This window comes from Haemaphysalis longicornis, unplaced genomic scaffold, assembly GCF_048455015.1.
Source record: "Haemaphysalis longicornis isolate Haplotype H1 unplaced genomic scaffold, Haemaphysalis longicornis Haplotype H1 scaffold_3, whole genome shotgun sequence".
Lineage (NCBI taxonomy): Eukaryota > Metazoa > Arthropoda > Arachnida > Ixodida > Ixodidae > Haemaphysalis > Haemaphysalis longicornis.
Window position 1 is genome coordinate 34,960,255 of NW_027526335.1, and position 15,431 is coordinate 34,975,685.

General features: G+C 47.6%; 1 protein-coding gene across 4 annotated transcripts in view; it reads right to left on the minus strand.

Annotated features, from left to right (window-relative positions):
- Positions 1–5,294: 5,294 nt before the first annotated feature.
- The window catches only part of LOC144174264 (serine/threonine-protein kinase DCLK1-like), a 46,070-nt gene continuing 35,933 nt past the window's right edge, over positions 5,295–15,431 (minus strand). For all 4 annotated transcript variants that reach the window (XR_013323453.1, XR_013323452.1, XM_077702866.1 and 1 more), the window contains one exon: positions 5,295–13,772. Coding sequence is in view for 2 of the 4 variants with exons in the window: in XM_077702866.1 (XP_077558992.1) it covers positions 13,732–13,772 (41 nt within the window). In the remaining 2 variants the exon portion in view is untranslated. The remainder of the gene's footprint in view (positions 13,773–15,431) is intronic.

Below are 15,431 nucleotides of genomic sequence, written 5' to 3' on the forward strand. Positions count from 1 at the left end.
TTGTTCGACAGCACCTCCAGGGTAACCCGGACCCTACTGAATTAAGTGGTCGTACGGTAAACATACGTTAAGGATTGGTTTGCAGGGTGGGAAAACAAAATGTACAGACCACATGCAGACATCTGGCCGATAGAGGAACGCTACCTTTTGCGCACTGCTTGCCACGAATGGGACTCCGTTTCTAAATTGGTGAATACCAATTCAGTTGTGTTTTAAGAGGTATTACAAAAGTCTAAAGAAGCAACTAGCTCTGATAAATAGCGATTATAAAAGTTCCCTCAACTTTCTCGCGATTCTCAAACTTACTAAACTATCTAGTTCTAATCGGCATAAATGGGAATCGCTAAGCTCACATGCCGAATTGTTTCGGTGTATGCGCTTTGTCGCGCGGTAGTGTAGCCCCGAGCTAGCACATCAGGATGGCTAGGTTCCGCTGTCTCACCCTTCGAAAGACGCTCGGATCCTCTCCGTTTTCTTTCTGCCTACGCACGGCCGGGCTACAGCCCGGACCAGCCGTGGCCGACGCTGCTGCTGCGTTCGGGAACCACCCCCGCGAATTCCAGGTAACGGCTGGCAGAATCTCCAGCCCTGTCGTGGAGCCCCCACGACAGGGCTGGACAATTATGCGTGCCACTGGAAAAGGAGACCCCATCCGAAGCAAGCTCCAAGGGCTGCTGCGCTTGTCCTGTGTTCCTTTCTTTCGTGTCTTGTCATCTGCGCTGTGCCATACCGCGGTGAGCACTCCAAATGAGGCGAGTGGTGAGCGGGGCTCACTGTTCGTGGGGTTCGCACTCACACTCGCCAGTCCAAAACGATGGCGAGGCTCACTCATCACTCATGAGTGGCGAGTGGGGATGCGAGTGCACTCGTGAGCGACCCTGTCGACCCATGGCCCGCAGGGAGCGAGGCGACTCTTGATTCCACTGCCGTACCGCTGCAGGCAACCGGGAAGCGACGGTGGGAACCGCCGCGGGGACGCGCTCTCCCGCGTGCACCCGTCTTCGCGCCAAAACCGATTCGGCCCGCTTCACCGTATTGGCCTTGGCTCGATGGGAAAGGGCCGAGGAGCCCAAATTATTAGTGAATAGCTTCATATGCCAAGTGAGCCGACTGGCGGTTTTCACTTGACATGTGCTTTGCTTGTATGTTCTTTTCGGGGGAAAGATGCTGCAGCTCATTTCTATAAAGGAAGATGAAGAGCCATTCAACAGACTACGACGTTTAACGCTTGTTTTTATCTTCTTAAGAAATGCGCTTTCATTTCCTCGCCTCCAGTTGTACACAAAATCCTTTCTACATGTTTTGATGCCCAAGCAAGCATTTTTTCACTTCTAATAAATCAGTTGTTTGCGCCCGTGCTGCCCACATCCTTTGTTTGTATTCCTGGAAAAGTGTGCCCTTAGTATCCTCAAACGCAGTTAAGCGGGACCTTTCGGCGCGGACCGTCCGCGGACTACCCGCGCCGGGGGTGGGGGGCTAAAACTGATCACGTGGGCAGGCTTTACGTGACAGAAAGACGGATTTCCTCCTCCGTCATGTGAATTGGCCTAACTGGACCTAACACCACAAGCCAAGACGGACGAGGAGGCCCACGAAGGCGGACGGACATGGTTCACGTCAACACGACGTCACCGGATGGTTCGGCTTGGCGGCGCACCCACACGTGCGGGATCTACTAGCAGACGACAGCGACAGCGCGGAGGAAACGAAGCGGCTGTCGAACGGTACACTTCGAGGCACCCTCGATCGTGCATATCGCGCCCAAACGCCAAGGCGCACTTCTCCGGCGCCCGCACGTGTCACTTCCACACGTGTCGACCACGCTGCCTCAAAAAACCCGCCGTCGCCCCTGGTTCGACCTCAAACGGCATGACCGCAGTTCCAAGAACAGATTCCATGCATTCTCTTTCCCGGACCATCCAGAGGCAATCCCGGCCGAGGGGCGGAGCCTAAAACTGGTCACGTGAGCTGGCTCCGCGGGCCAGAAAGACGGAATTTCTCCGTCGTGTGAATGCCGCTTTAGGACTGCTGGATATAATACTTTGGAAATAAAAACGGCACAATTAAATATCACTTGCTCGCACTTTTTCCTTTCTTCTTTTCATTATTTACAACAGTTCACGACACTGATGTATTGACAAACCACTCCTCCGTGGTGCACAAATAAATTAAAATTCAAACCCAGCCCAGAAACACCTGGCCACAAACCAGAAACTGAATTCTGGCCAAGGCAATCCTCTATCATCTCGACACATGGACATGTCGTATCCAAGTGTATACTACACTTTGTGATAAATCAAAGAAAATTCAAGCTTGACTGCTTTCAATGTAATTGCTCAGAATGTTAAATGCGAGGACAAGTGATGGGCAGCACACTGTAGACGTGCAGAATCTCCCCATTACTGGAATAGGACAACAGGACACCACAGTGCTCATCACTGCTTGTTTTACACACGACCAGCTTTATAGATGGCAACCTGCCATCTATAATCCTCAAGTTTAATCCTCAAACTTGCCAGCTTCACTTCGCTCGCAGTGCAGCTTGCGAATGCTCACATAAAAAACAGCAATCGTACCAATCAATTTCGATCGTACCGATCACTACCTATAATATCGGCTAGCAACGAGAATTCACGGTTAAGTCTAGACCCAATCCTTAGCTATGCAAATGCCAACATACATATCCGCTCGCTTGACTAGCATTCATTATTTTCAATCATTTTCGGTAATTTAAACATGCGGAAACTTTGTCGACTTTTGCTTTACGCCGAGGAGCTTCGTTTTGAAGTGAAACTCGTTATGCGCGTCCAGAAATTCACAGGGAAGGCCCGAATTTGTATACAGTAGCTCCAACAGGGCCATTCTATGCATGGAAGCACTGACATTCTTGCGTGAACACACAAAAAAGTGACAATGCTCTTCCAGAGTAGGGAGCACTAACAGATGGCAACCTTTTCAGAGGCTGCGGCGTCCTCACCATAACTGAAGCTGCGCTTGCAGGAGCTCCGTCAGGGTGTCTTACAAAACCAAGAAATGGCAAAGTTGTCCATGACAGCCATTCCCGATAAAGGCTTGTCGTGAGAACCGAAGTTATCTAAAGTTATCTACAGGATATATTTTTGAACCACTGCCCCTGTACCGAAGTGATTCGGAACCTGCTGAAAACGAATTGCCTTTACAGTGTGGCTGACGGCCTTGCTCAGCTGTACGAAACAAATACCGTCGGCCACGATATGGTCACTGAAAGTACAATGCAAAAAATTCCAGGATCCTTCAGCATATTTTTTCACGAAAGCGTTTGTTTTGGCTAGGTTTGTCGCCGAGGCTCTTGCCTAAGTCATCTATAACCTACAACCTCGGGATCAGAATCATTGCAGCTACTTTATCAAGAATCACTATTCATTCTGCTACTACACTGCCTCCACAGAAACTGAAGACCAACCTAGACTACATGGCAATTTCTGATGTACGCTCGTTTCTTTGTTATTATACTTGTGCTATGCGTCGTAAGCCAACGAGAATTGACTGTGTCACAAGTTTTTTTTTTCTTTTTCTTTTGCAGCACTTTTTGAAACAGTGAGCGGAAAGTTTCTCTTCGTGTTCATTTTTTCTGATCCATGTTATAGAACAAAACGTGCTAAACATTTTTGGGGGTTAAATTCGTTCGGATTTATGCGCACTATTAAATGTGTGGAACGCCACAGAACGCGTCAGCAAAGGGATAGCAGCCTTTGGACACTTTTTTGCGAGCGATACCCAGGTGGGAGCGGGTTCGGTGGACGCTGGCGTAGCAGAGTAACAATTTCGCGGTAAAAAGAACTCTTAATTTAGCACACCGTTGAGCCCACAGGGGGTGTGCGCTTCCCCCAGTGTGAATTAAAAGACAGCACAACGGACCAAGAAAAATACGAAATAACAACAATGACAGGCTACACAAACACGTATACAGCAGAGAAATGGGAAACAATGGAGAAGAAAAAAAAAAAAAAAAAAAAAAAAAAAAAAAAAAAAAAAAAGGCTCCAATCAACACAGTGAAGGTGGTTGGACTGCAAGGCTGTATACGACACCCACGTCGATTACCCATGCGGCAGAATTCACACATGTGGCTCTACAAAAAGTGAAACCAGAGGCCCTGCCAGCTGTTACGTGGGATTCGGGGGGCAGAGTCCCGAATGCAGCAGCCTCGGCAAAAAGCAAACAAGTCTTTTGAAGGGTGCGAAGGAGGGCGGTACATGCGGCTATGGCGTCATCTCTCACTTTCGTTTCACGTATCACCTCCAAAAGCGCCCTCCCCCTCCCCAGACGCTGAATCCAAACCACCGTCTGTCTCCCAATCTCCATGTGTGGGCGTAGCTTAGTTGGCAAGACGATGGGCTCTTGCTCCGCTTGTCTATTTGGACCCAGGTTCGATCCCTGGGAGCGCCAATAGTTTGTTTGTGTAGCTTAGATGTAGCTATTAGTAGCCTGGTAGTTTTTTGCTGATGCGGACATGAAACTTTCCTTGGCTGGTTAAAGGTATACCGCTTCGCAGTAAAAGGGAGTGGAAATGTGCACACGTACGAGCAGATGTCACTAGCGGTGCACAAGCTCCTTGTTTTAGACAAGAGCAGTTTCTCCAGGGAGTTCACAACTACAAGCTGAGTGGCCCGCTACCTTAAAAAAACAAAGGCCACACGCATGCTACCTAAACGGTGCAAATGAAACAAATGCACTGCAAAACAAACACACCAGGAGTAAAAGACATCAACCACATCTCTGTGTTGAAATGAATGAAAACGGCACAGCCAAAGATACCAGGTTGACAAATCTGCTAGAAGGAGCCCCGGGTGAGCGGCTGCTTTGTGCATGCAAGTCACCTTCAACAGTGTTCTCAAATTGCAAGAACTATCAGCACCGGGACCCACTCTTCAGCCTCACCAAGCACTCTACTGCAAGAATGCCTCGGGAAAAGCACCCATCAGAGAGAAGAAAGAGAGCGAATGCACATTTACTGCATGTCTGCTATTTCCGTAGTTCATGAACTTGTCTGAAATGGTGGGCTAGTAGACAAGGCAGCACAATACCCAGCTTTGCTGATCAAGACATGTGCCGGAAAAAATTGCACTTCGTATTTGCCTCGATGTGGTGTTGTTATGTGCGCATTTTTTTTTGCACATTTTTAATGTGCCCCCGTTTAATGTTTGAAGCTTATCTTGGCTTGTTGTAACTGATCAATCTTCCTAATTATGACTCCTCCATGATGACTGCTTTGTTTGAAATGACAAAGCAAGACAATATACATACCTCGTGGATGTAGAATGGCAGAAGCTTTAATTTTTATCATTTGAAAGAAAAACTACAAGGCGGCTGTTATTCACGGAAAAATGAATGTTATTCACGGAAAAATCAATAATGGTTGTCGCGGAAAGCACTGAGACGGGATCATGAACGGGAGCTGCCATTTTAGTGGGGCAAGAACAGTACTCTGATAGGAGCCATGTCTTCCTCCTTGTTACAAATTCCGATAATATTTTTTTGCTAAAGCAAAAAGCTTAAACATTAAGCAAAATTGTCACCTGAACAAAGATATTAAAATTCCTTTTATTTTGTCTGTAAGTGAAAGTGCTCACACACATGGCAGAAATTTTTTAAGGTACTAATAATTATTGAGTGGTGAATTTTCTTTTGAGCTTTTGAATACCTAACAGTATAACTGAGGATTTCACCTGGAAGGCGGTCTTGGGGATTAGCCCCAGCACTGTTCTCTAGGCATTTCAGCAGGGTATTCTCTTAAAATATTTGTTTTAGAATGCCACTGAGCAACTGCAGGCATTTGAATGATCAAAATCATGAATTTCACTTTTGCAGACAAACTTTTTCACTGCCATTAAAAATTGAAAAAGTTGATGTCAATTAGTTTCTCCAGCCATCCACAGAATTGCCAACCTCAGACAAGACTTCAGCACATATCCAACTTCAAGCAACTACAGCCAAACCTTCATTAGCAGAACCTCAATTTATTAAAATTTGTTGAAATTATTGAAATTTAACAGTTTCCTTGCTTTCCAATATCAGTTCTAACAGAAGCACTGTACGCTTTTTTATAACCGAGCACCGTGCAATGCTGCTACAATTCTGACAACCCCTCAAGCATGCCATGTGCACACACACACACAGCAAAGACTTGCGACAAACATAAGAGACAGGATTCATCATTTCACGTACCAATGCACACCCCCTGTGGAGTGAAATGTGTCTGATCAGTCGTGCCAGCACAAAACCACATCCTAGCTTACTCACGGGTATGCTCCCCCGCTAGGCTGAAAGTAGTAAAAGTCTCCCACAGAGGCATGCAAATGTGCAGTGTAGCCTTCCTGGCCCTGCCCCCCAGCAGCCCCACTTCTGTGCTTGTCAAGGAACGTCCAATCGAAATGCACCACCAGCCAGATGCCCTTGTGGATAGGTTCCGAGATGCCTGATCGTGTGTGAGCAAGTGTCATTATTGCATGAATCTCTGAGCAGAGACAAAGTCAAGCTGTGCACCAAAAACGAGGGATTTCCTCAGATGGCTTTGCTCAAACAGTCTTTGCTCACCTGCCTCTTCCTAATTCGGTGCACCAAATGCACAGTTCCATTCATGCAAACGGGTCCTGCGTTCACCAATTGGGGAAATGAAGGAATGAATGAGAGGAGCTGGGCTGTAGTGGGGGTGAGGCAGCATGCAGCGGTGACTAGCTGGATCTGCAAGCGTTCTGCTGGATCTGCCCTGCCCCAGTGTGCTCCTCATGTCGTGATGAGGTACTGTTTTTGACAATACAGGAACCCCCGGGTGGACGAAGGCACAACTTGTATTGCCCTTGCTGGTCACCGCACCTCACCAGAAGCGCACCTCTGCTCCGTTTTTCCCTCCCGCGATCCCACTCCCGTGAACAGCTGGGGGCCACGATGACGACGACGCATTGCGACATGCATGTGTCCTGAACAATGCTGCCCCTCAAAACTGGCATGCCAGTGGCACGAGCAAGATTCGGAAGAGAAACACAGCTTGCAGTGGCATAATGCGGTACTCCAGCCACCCTCGAATGTTTGTGCGGCCCGCATGCCACCACGAGGGGCACCAGGGTCGGGGTAAGAGTGTTGGACCTGTCAAGAGATTTTTTTGGCTGGACTTGCATGCTACGCTGTGATAGAACCCATTCATGGAGGCCCAGTTGAGAACAAGCGAATTATTGGACACCTTGCTCTTAACCACAGCTGCTGTAGGATAATTAATGAGGGCCCCAGTGGTCAACCCAGGCTGTGAAATCTTGGGCATGGCCCACACTGTGCTGCTTCCAGGTGCTTTCACCATGTGTCACCTAAGAGGTGAAAAATTCAAATCTAAGGGGTTTTATGTGCCAATGTGCTACACTTGGGCTATGAGGCGCACCACAGTGGAGGGCTACAGATTAAATTTGGCCACCTGGGCATGTGCTCCAATCTACATGTGGGTGTTTTCGTTTTTCACCTCCATCAGAAAAATTGCCGGTGCAGCCAGGATTGAACCTGCATCCTTCGGTTGCCTAGACAACAAACCCATGTGACTGTGACACTGACATGTCCCAAGATGACAAGTTGAGTCGGTGGGTGGGTGGGTTTTTAAAGCACCGCATTTGTATTCCCTCCCGTCTTTATTTCTGTGCACTGATTGTCTTCAAAGATGAACCCTGAAATGCATTTGGGCTCTCTAGGTTCCAGCAAAGTCATCCTAACATGCACTGAAAGTTCTCCTTGGATTTAAAACTGAAGTCTGCTTTATCGCGAGTTGTACAATTTTATATGTTATCTGGAAGCTGAATGTATTTTCCTGTTATTCAGCACCAAACTAAAGCTCCACTCGCACATCCACTTGCCATAGTTGCACGTAAGGCGGCACTAAAGGCTAGAAAAATTTGTTTTGACTGAAAGCCGACGCATTTCTTACATCTCTTGGCTTCTGTTCGACAGCCAGAAATGCCTTGTTTGCCGAGAAGTAAGTAATTGAAGCTGGCCTTCTATTTTTAGTGACATTACACGATATGCCACAATGTGCCCAAAAGCTAGCAGGGGCCGAACACTTGGCTTTACTCAATCATCCTCATATCTTCCCGAGTGCCTGTCCTCATTGGCTTCCACTTTCGTGGCAAAGATTGGAAGCCAGTCAGAAAGGGTTTCTGTGACGCCACCTTGATGTGACCGCACCCAGGCAGAGTGGGCCACCAATCCCTGCCCCTGCGTGTCGCCCCTGGCAAGGCTTTCCTGGGAGGTGCTGCCACCTGGGAGCAGGTGCTAAAAACACAGGCCCAATAGACTGGAGATATCGTTTGCCATCCCGTTTCAAGCAGATTGTGCTAATAATCTATCGTTTTGCCAGTGGCTATTGCATATATATGCACTGGTGGCAAGTAGGTATGGTAGGCTCTTGCATTCACCCGCATGCATACATCTTTTGAGTTGAGTTTGAACACAAGGCAACACATTTCAACGGCATCGAAGCTGGAACAAACCCTACTGTCTGTGCCGAGGCAACCTATTCTGAGGTAGTGTTGTCATGACCAGCAAAAGTTCCCGCATGCATTTATTTCAAATTTACGCGTCCCTGTTGCCTCAGTGCTTGCTTCAGAAAGACGCTTAGTCAAGCTCCACTAACCAAGCACTTGAACCTTCAAGATTTGCATTGTCAAAAATTGCAGTGGGGAAATTTCATGGAGCTGGCAATACGGCAATACCCTTTTTCATGCTTTTGGCACTTTTTGCACTAATAAGCAACTATTCCTGCAGCTGCTGCTTTTGCGAGTGCTACGTTTGTATTTACGGCACTTTCATAGGCCACCTTGCCCTTGCTTTTGAGTGTCCTTTAATTGTAAACTCATACCCAATGCACAAGCTTGTGCTCCCAAGCATGTTGCCACCTTAAAGTGGTACCCATTCTTTGCAAACCTCTCTTTCCCATCACCAAATATGCCCGAACAGGACTTTGTGGTATTTAACTTGAGCTGAAACTTGGCTGTTTGTATGTCAATAATAATAACTACTATACAGCACCAGAAATGTCAGTATATTTTAATCAACTGTGGGATGTTAAATACCAATTAATATTTTTTTTTAGGTTTTCTGCACCAGTTTTTTTATTCTCCATTAATACTCTGCTACCCTTAAAGTTGCAGTCAGGAAGCACAACCTATGATTTTTACACACAAAATTGCTGAAATAAACAAAATGTAACCTCAACATTTGTTTGCTTGTTTGTTTTAGGAGTGAAAAAAAAACTAACAGGCTTTGTGCGTGCGAGACTTCAGCCAGCTGTGCACTGGGGAAACCGGGTGGCCACATCAGTACTTCCACAAAGGCCTGCCTCATAAAAGTTCCTCCAGCCGTGCCCTGACCTGCCACCGTTCCAGCAAGGTGCCACCAGGATTTAAGTGAAGGCACCAGGAGTCATCACACCGGCTGGCTTGACTGTGCCAGAGGCTCCAAAAGCCAGCAAAGTGCCCAAATCCCAAGCTGGCACCTTATCAATAAAACCAAGATAAGAGGTGGGGGGGGGAGCCCCTGCACCCCGCTGAGCGATGGAGGCAAGCCATGTGCAAAGCTGCCATTGTGCAGGAAGTAACGAGTCTGTGAAGCTGCCTAAAAGACCACAGATGTTGGATAAGCGGTTGGCTTCAAATGCTTCCGGCGTCAAAAAACGTCAAACCTGTATGCATTCGGGACAAGTTCATTCATCTCAAACTGCCGAACGCAGAAACCTGGAAACATGTGCAAGTGGGGCTCATAGGTCATTGGTCCCAGCAGACTCACCGGGTAGCGTACGAGATGCTATCCAATATTCCTTTTCCCCATACGTATCCCTAAGGCGAGGATGGCATGGGCTACTTGTGGCAAACGCAGGACTAATAATAGAGAATACCCAGCCAATGCAGCTGCCTTCCGCATCCAACATTCACAAAGAGTGAACCAGACAGCGTACAATTGAATGTAACAGGATTAGGCCCCGCATGGCAGCGCCCAAAAGCAGCTGAGGGCACCGGAAAACACGGAGCATGCCAGCTGGTGAAGCCACTGGCTCACCTGTTCCGAGGCCAGCCAGGGCTATTGTGGCACAGCCCGAGCAAATAAAACACTGGTGGGAAACTGCAGAGGGGGCTCACAGCTGGGCACTCATGCCCGTTATGCCACCACAGTGATTGTGTTTCAGACAACCCAAGGCTTGCACAAACGCAGTTCATTCGACTCAGTTCAAACGCCTAACATGGTTTCTTCTAACACAGGGTGAGCAGCGAGGGTTAAAAGGTAAATAAACATTTGCTATGCACATAAACTCAAGCTAGAACAGAAACACGTGCGACAAGCGCTAAAAAATCAGCCGGGTTACAACAACAGCCAGAGCACCACAGGCACACTGAGCGGCAATGGATGTCACTTCTGTAAAAAGGCGCTGCAGGTGACAAAAGAGGTGTAGGCAAAAGATGCAGGTGCCGTGCCACACAGGCATTAAATGATTCAAAGGCACCTAATTTGGTGGCTTCAATGTCCTTACAAATGCAAGTACAATTGTTGGCAGATCTTGCACCGATTACGTCGGGCCAATGGTGGCCCACTGATTGCCCGGCCTTTGTACAAGCATCTAACTCATCCCATGGAGAGACACAGCTACCGTAATTTTAAAGCAACACCTGTTATGAACTTGGTGAACACAAGACCCCGCAACAAGACTGCCGGCGCCAAAGCCGCCTCTGCTTACCCCTTACTTTGTAGAGCAGGTGCCGCCTTTTGGCCACTGCTGGCACCGCACCGGGTCTCTTGATGCTGGCTGTCCACTCACATGTGCAATTGGTGACGGCAATGCGCTTCATAATCACCCCAAACACTAGGAAAAAAAGAATGGCCCACTCCTTTTCCTTTACAATGCCCAGACCTCCCGAAGTATGCACGCCTTGCAATGTGCGAATACGTTGAGCGCCAATGTTTCAAAAGTTAAAAGCCAGCAGGAACATTTCATGCATGGGTACATATGCATGCATGATAATGAGCAAAAGCAGCGCTGCTGGTACACTGACCTGGCACTCTCAACAATCAAGGCCCTCTTCCTATGCAATTTGATGTTGGCAGCACCCCTGTGTTGCATTTCCGTTGAATAACGCCTTGCCAGTGGACCGCTAGCACTTTCTATTCTTGGTGCAAGCATCCTTGCAAAGCGGTTTGTTTACTGTTTCTCATGGGGAAATACCCAATGGTTATCGCTGGCAGTTCATCTTACATTAGAGCACAAATGGGTATCATTTTTCTTTCTCCTCTCTTGTTGCGCTTCAAACTTTTGCTTCATACATGCCGGGTCATCATAGCCTCACGTAATTTGCTAAAACCTTGCCAGCTGCCCAAAGTCCACAGGCTATGCGCCTCTCTTTTGCCTAGACACCCCTTATATGCACCAGCCATTGCGCATGCCGGGTGTCGCCTTCTGACGTTCGTCTACACATACTGGTAGTTCAAGCGTGGGCTCTGAGACATTCCGTTCTCGTGTGGGTGCAAGTCCAGCACTTCCAGCACGATGAAGAATGCTGACTGAACAGGATGACAGGCTGCGCCTGAGCACAACTAAAACGTATCAAAGCACCCTTATTTACAAAAACAATGCATAGAATTAGGTATAAAAACATCTTTTACCCCACCCCAAAAAATTGTGGGACCTGGCATACTGCTAGAATTGCTGCTGGCCCTAAGCAAAGCCATTCGGGTCGGAGCCAGTGACTGCATCTTCAAGCCACAGAGGCTGCACAGCGGGCTCTTTTGAGCAGTTTCTCAAAGGCCCCACGGGTGCGCAGGAAGTGCTGGCTTGTACCTACCTCAAAACGGAGTGTTGCCCGGGTTCTGACAAATCGCCCAGCACACGGGCTCTCAAGCAGCCAGCACCCAAAGTATCACGGGGGTATGTCCATGGCTAAAATTTTTACACGGACCCATGCATAAAGTAGCGACAAAAGTGGGATAGATGAAAGCCTTGGCTGCTGCCCAAGAAGAGCCTCTTTTCTTTCAACCTCGCAGGTGCCACGCTCCACTGTCAAAGCCGCATTCTTGAATTGCTCACAGACCATGGCATACACACAGAGCAGCGCACAGCCTGAACATGCGTACCAAAATGCGTAGTGTGCTCCCACCTTGTACTTTAAAGGGGCCATGAAGACAACACACAGCTTTGCTCTGTCCAAAAGTCCTGGCTGTTTTGTAGTAGCACACTCAGCCCTTCTCCAAATGCAGCAACCAAGGCCACAATCTCAATTCTCCAGCAGCATCGCATGCTTTGCGATGTCAGCAATGATGCGCTATTATTTATTTATATATTTGCGCTATATGTGCTAAATGACGAGGTATTTATATATTTATTATCTATTTATGTGGTTATTTTGCTGTGTACCGCCACGTGGCGAGATCCTATTTCGCCCGCTATTTGTTTAGGGCAAGTACAGCGCACAATATTTGCAGTAAACGCCCGCCGCAGCTTTAATGAGCTAGAAAACCGTGACATCCCTTCAATTTCGTTATAACGAGATTTAACTGTATATGCGTACGTGTTCGTTAAGCACTTGCACGACCTACCCCACCATCTTTAGTGCTACAAAATAAATATGCACTAAATTTCAAGCCCACATAGCTGTTTCCAAGCTTATAATACCTGCTCATCTCGCATTTGATTTTGTCGGCCTCAGCAAAGTTGAACCAGTGGGCCATAGTGCATCACAGCTCTGGTGCGGGAAGGGGGCTGGCAAGTCACATACCTGTTCTCGGCTTTCCTCATTATAGTATAGTTTATTTGAGTAAAGTTTGCACTAGATGTGGTAGTGGTACAAGTGCGATTTGAACAAAGCTATCTCTCAAACAAACCAAACTCATGTCTCCATGGCCCCTTTAAGCAATTAAAAAAAAAAAAAAGTAAAATATTTTTCATATATAAAAAAAAGTAAAAAGTAGAGAAACTTTTTGAGAAAATGGCTCTCGCAGCAGACACACGGATATGGGTTGTGATGAGAACGTAGCAAAATTAGACAAAACACATTCGTGCCCATCACACCAGAGGGTAGGAGCGCGAGAAAGTATTGCCCCTACACAGGACCTTGACTTGCAAGCAGCAACGTTTTTTAAGCTAACTTTAGGTGCTAGTACTTGCAGAGGCAAAGCTTAGCACTGCCTCCGAGTTATCGCCAGAAGACTGACTGCACAGCACAGCCAGCGCCCACGCACCAGACAGGCATTGACTAGTTAACGTTGCTCGCAAGTCTCCATGTCACGGCCATTCTTTGGGCGATTGCTTAGGCGCTCTCAAGCCGGAAACCTGCCGCCTCCTTCACGTGGCCCAGCGGATTCTCACCTTCCCATTTGAAAGTAACATTCGAGAGGCATACAACCAGACCAGTACAAAACACTTGACGTTATTACTTAGGGCTCCAAAAGAGCCCCTCACCAACTAGGGCACACAGCTGGCTGCAAGCAGTGTCACAGCCCAAACCGTAAATGAATGGTCATCACGCACGTGCCACGCACACCACATGGCAGTATGCTTGCTGGCCAATAACCTGAAATGGGTAGTCTGTCATGCACCAGAGTCAAATGCAGTCACATTAAAGGGGAAGGGGTCCCCGATGTGTCCATCCCACCGGAAGCACTGTGCTCTTTCTCAGAAGATGCCCTGGAGCACGTCTTCAAGGCGCTGGACCAACGACTTCTTGCACCCCTCCTCAGGTGGAGACTCCGGTGTCCAAGGTGGGGATGCCAAGTGCTGGAAGAAGAATGGGCCAAGGTTCACCCAAGCCCCTGCTGTCCTTCTCAACTTCCTGGCCATGCATCCTGGCGAGGCTTGCTTGCTGCTAACACTGAATGCTCTGCCCAACAACGCACACCGCTCTGTACGCTATGGATGGCAGCCCCTGCTAGCTCCACCATCTGCAGTCTCTGCGCCCTGTTCCCCACTCACCAAACGAAACAGTGTTTAACTCTTTCGCTACCGCGCCTATCAAAATCGATCAATTTGATCGATACTTTTGGGAGCACCTTTTCATAGCGTTCCAGGCGTTTCTCGAACAAGTAAAGCTGTTCGGAGTTAGATCAGAAAATGGCCTTTCAAAATCAGTTTTGTTTTCATTTTTGCAACGGAAACGTGATTTTTGACACGCTTTTGAATCACCTGGTTGTGGAAAAGGGGAGTGGTCATCGCGCCTCAAGGCTACCAACGAAGAATGCGTGCAACTCGTAATTACTCTGCACCAGCGCTTGTTTTTTACTATCAGGGCGTGAATGGGGAACTAGCAAACGATTTTCAATCGTCAGGTTCACGCTCTGACAGTAATAATCCCAGAAATCGGCTGAAAATGTCAAGCAGTGCCTGGTTGCAAAGCTACTTTATGATTTTAGGCAGTTTTATTGCCTTTGCGCAAGTTGTCCTAAGTACTCTGGTAGTTCTACTTACCCCAGGACCATTCCCAAACAGTTTACAACAGTTTCGGTTTCGTTACTGCATCGCGAAATTCATATTTAGCGCAACTACGCAGTTACCCAACTTCAAGGCTAACTGCCATGGCGCCTGAAGCGTCCGCGACTGATCCTCGAACAAAGCACGCCGCTCCTCATTTCCCCCCACCCTAACCCGATTTCTGCGATAAGAACTTCAGATGCCAGTCAAAAGGTCACACCCAGTCGCCAGATATCTGTTCCGCCGAGGACAGCGCTTCAAACCGGCCTTACACTGCCAGCTGTTCGCCTTCCAGTTTCGTTTTCATGCGAGGGTATATCCGGGTGTCTAATGTTGCTGCTTAGTTGAACTGTCTATGCGGACGGAGTCTCTGATAAGTTTTTGTACTGTTTCATTTGAAAAATGTTAGATGGCGCTGCAATAGAGGAGGCTCGTTGTGCTGATCTTTTTTAGCGCGCGACTGCTACTCGGCCAAAGATCGCAGGGGACGATTCTAGCTCATCGTACCTCATTTTTGCGAGCAAGGCTACAATTGCGAGTAAGAAGATGATAATAAAGCTCAGCTTTATGTTTTGAGAGATAACTGACCGTGAACGACAACAAACATCAGCCACGGCGTTCCGTTTTCAACTTCATGCATGTTTTTTTCTGCATCGCGTGCTTGTCCCAAATATTGTGCTCGCTGTAAATGCAAAGTCAGCCATTGACAAGATGTTTTTACGTTATGTGGGGGCAAATTGGTGCCTCTGATAACGTCAAACCGCCAGATTTATTCCAAGGAACCACCTAAAATTGCACAGTTTGAATTAGAGGTTGGGCTTCACCGCATGACACGAGCACCGTGCGTGCTAACATTTTTTTTTTATATATCTGAAAAACTGTTCCGCGCAAGTCGACATTTTTTTAGGGTGTGTTTTTGAAATGCTTCCCTGCAAAATGTATATTCTATTTTTTTTCTACTACCGGTGG